Raw genomic sequence first — 1,414 nt, 5'->3', positions numbered from 1 at the left:
GCAGCACACAATGTCTTATGCGCGTCGAGGTAGGTCATTCTGGGCGGTTTCCACGTCGCGGGTCAGTCGAGACGGTGCTGACCATGATGGACGACAGGACCCCGAGATTCACAAGGCAACGGGGGAGAGCGAGCCCGTGGCTGTCATGGCCAAGCTGCGCGAGATGAAGAACAACTTCAAGTGAGTGGGCTCGGTAGGTTTCGCTTGGCCCGACTCGCGCGGCGCAGCTGACGAGCGGCACAGGGAACCAGCATCGAAGATTTGAATGGCAGGTGATGGGGGTTGGCTGTACAGAGCACTGAAGTCACAGCGAAGCAAGCAAGCAAGGAAGCAAGCAAGCAAGCAAGCAAGCAAGCAAGCAAGCAAGCAAGCAAGCAAGCAAGCAAGCAAGCAAGCAAGCAAGCAAGCAAGCAAGCAAGCAAGCAAACGAAGCGGCGAGGGGAGCAGCATACGTAGTTGCACATGGACGAGAATGACGATTGTCTCGCCATGACCAGGAGAGGACGGCCAGATGCCGCCGAACCATGTCGAATCCGTGATGCAACCCAGACACTCTGGACGGTGTAGAATGTTCCCCCAGACACCTGCCACTCGGCCATGAGGACCGAGTAGACAAAAAGGCGCCCACGGACCGCGCGCCGCGTACGACCCGCGGCGGTTATTCCATATTGCTTCATTGTCCACACTTGCTCGCTCTAGATGATGGAGGCGGCAAGCTCTAGCATTAATTGTAGAAGCGTAGTCTCGTCTTGTCATCTGGAAAGCGCCGCTCATGATTGGAGTCGCCTGTCGCAGGACACCAGCCTGTGGACGACACCAGCCTGTGGACGACACCAGCCAGGCGGGCCCGACTTGGAGCAGACGACGGATATGCAAAAGGCGTCTGCGTGTTCCACTGACGATGGATGCCTCGTTGAAGAGGGCGGCAGAAGGTCCAGATCTCGAGGGGCGTTTTTCCAGATGATGTTGAGGTTGATGATGGCGAAGGAACAAGTCTTGGGAAGACCCATCAACAGCAAATTTCTACCTGAGCCGGTCCGTGTCAACCAAGTACTGCAACTGTGCACTCACACGGCATCGGCCCCTCCCATCAACGCGTCAGAGCTCCTCCGCTCCCCATCCCCACGCTACGTGATCCCAGCATCCATCTACTAGCTGCATCCTCCCCGCGACACGACCAGCGCCAGAGATATCTCTACTGCCGCAGCCTGTGACAGGATGATGAGACCTTTGCACACTAATGCCGAATGAATTCTAGGGAGAGAATTCACGTAACCTCCCGTATCTTAAGTTGCAACAATGAAGGCGCCTCCGTACTTCGACTCTGTTCCCTCTATCAAATTTACAAGAAGGTCCCTAGTGTCCCAGGCCCAATGCAACCCTCTGAGTACGATCTATCACCACGTTTTTGTGC

General features: G+C 56.1%; 1 protein-coding gene across 1 annotated transcript in view; it reads left to right on the top strand.

The window, feature by feature from the left end:
• Positions 1-276, top strand: part of VDAG_01443 (hydroxyacylglutathione hydrolase) — a gene marked incomplete at both ends in the record, with an annotated part of 1,566 nt that extends 1,290 nt beyond the window's left edge. Inside the window, 2 exons of the mRNA XM_009650329.1 lie at positions 98-180; positions 252-276. Of these exons, the coding sequence (XP_009648624.1) occupies positions 98-180; positions 252-276 (108 nt within the window). The remainder of the gene's footprint in view (positions 1-97; positions 181-251) is intronic.
• Between the last annotated feature and the right edge of the window lie 1,138 nt (positions 277-1,414).

This window comes from Verticillium dahliae, genomic scaffold, assembly GCF_000150675.1.
Source record: "Verticillium dahliae VdLs.17 supercont1.2 genomic scaffold, whole genome shotgun sequence".
Taxonomy (NCBI): domain Eukaryota; kingdom Fungi; phylum Ascomycota; class Sordariomycetes; order Glomerellales; family Plectosphaerellaceae; genus Verticillium; species Verticillium dahliae.
The sequence above is the reverse complement of the archived record's forward strand: the minus strand, read 5'-3'. Positions and strand labels throughout refer to the sequence as shown.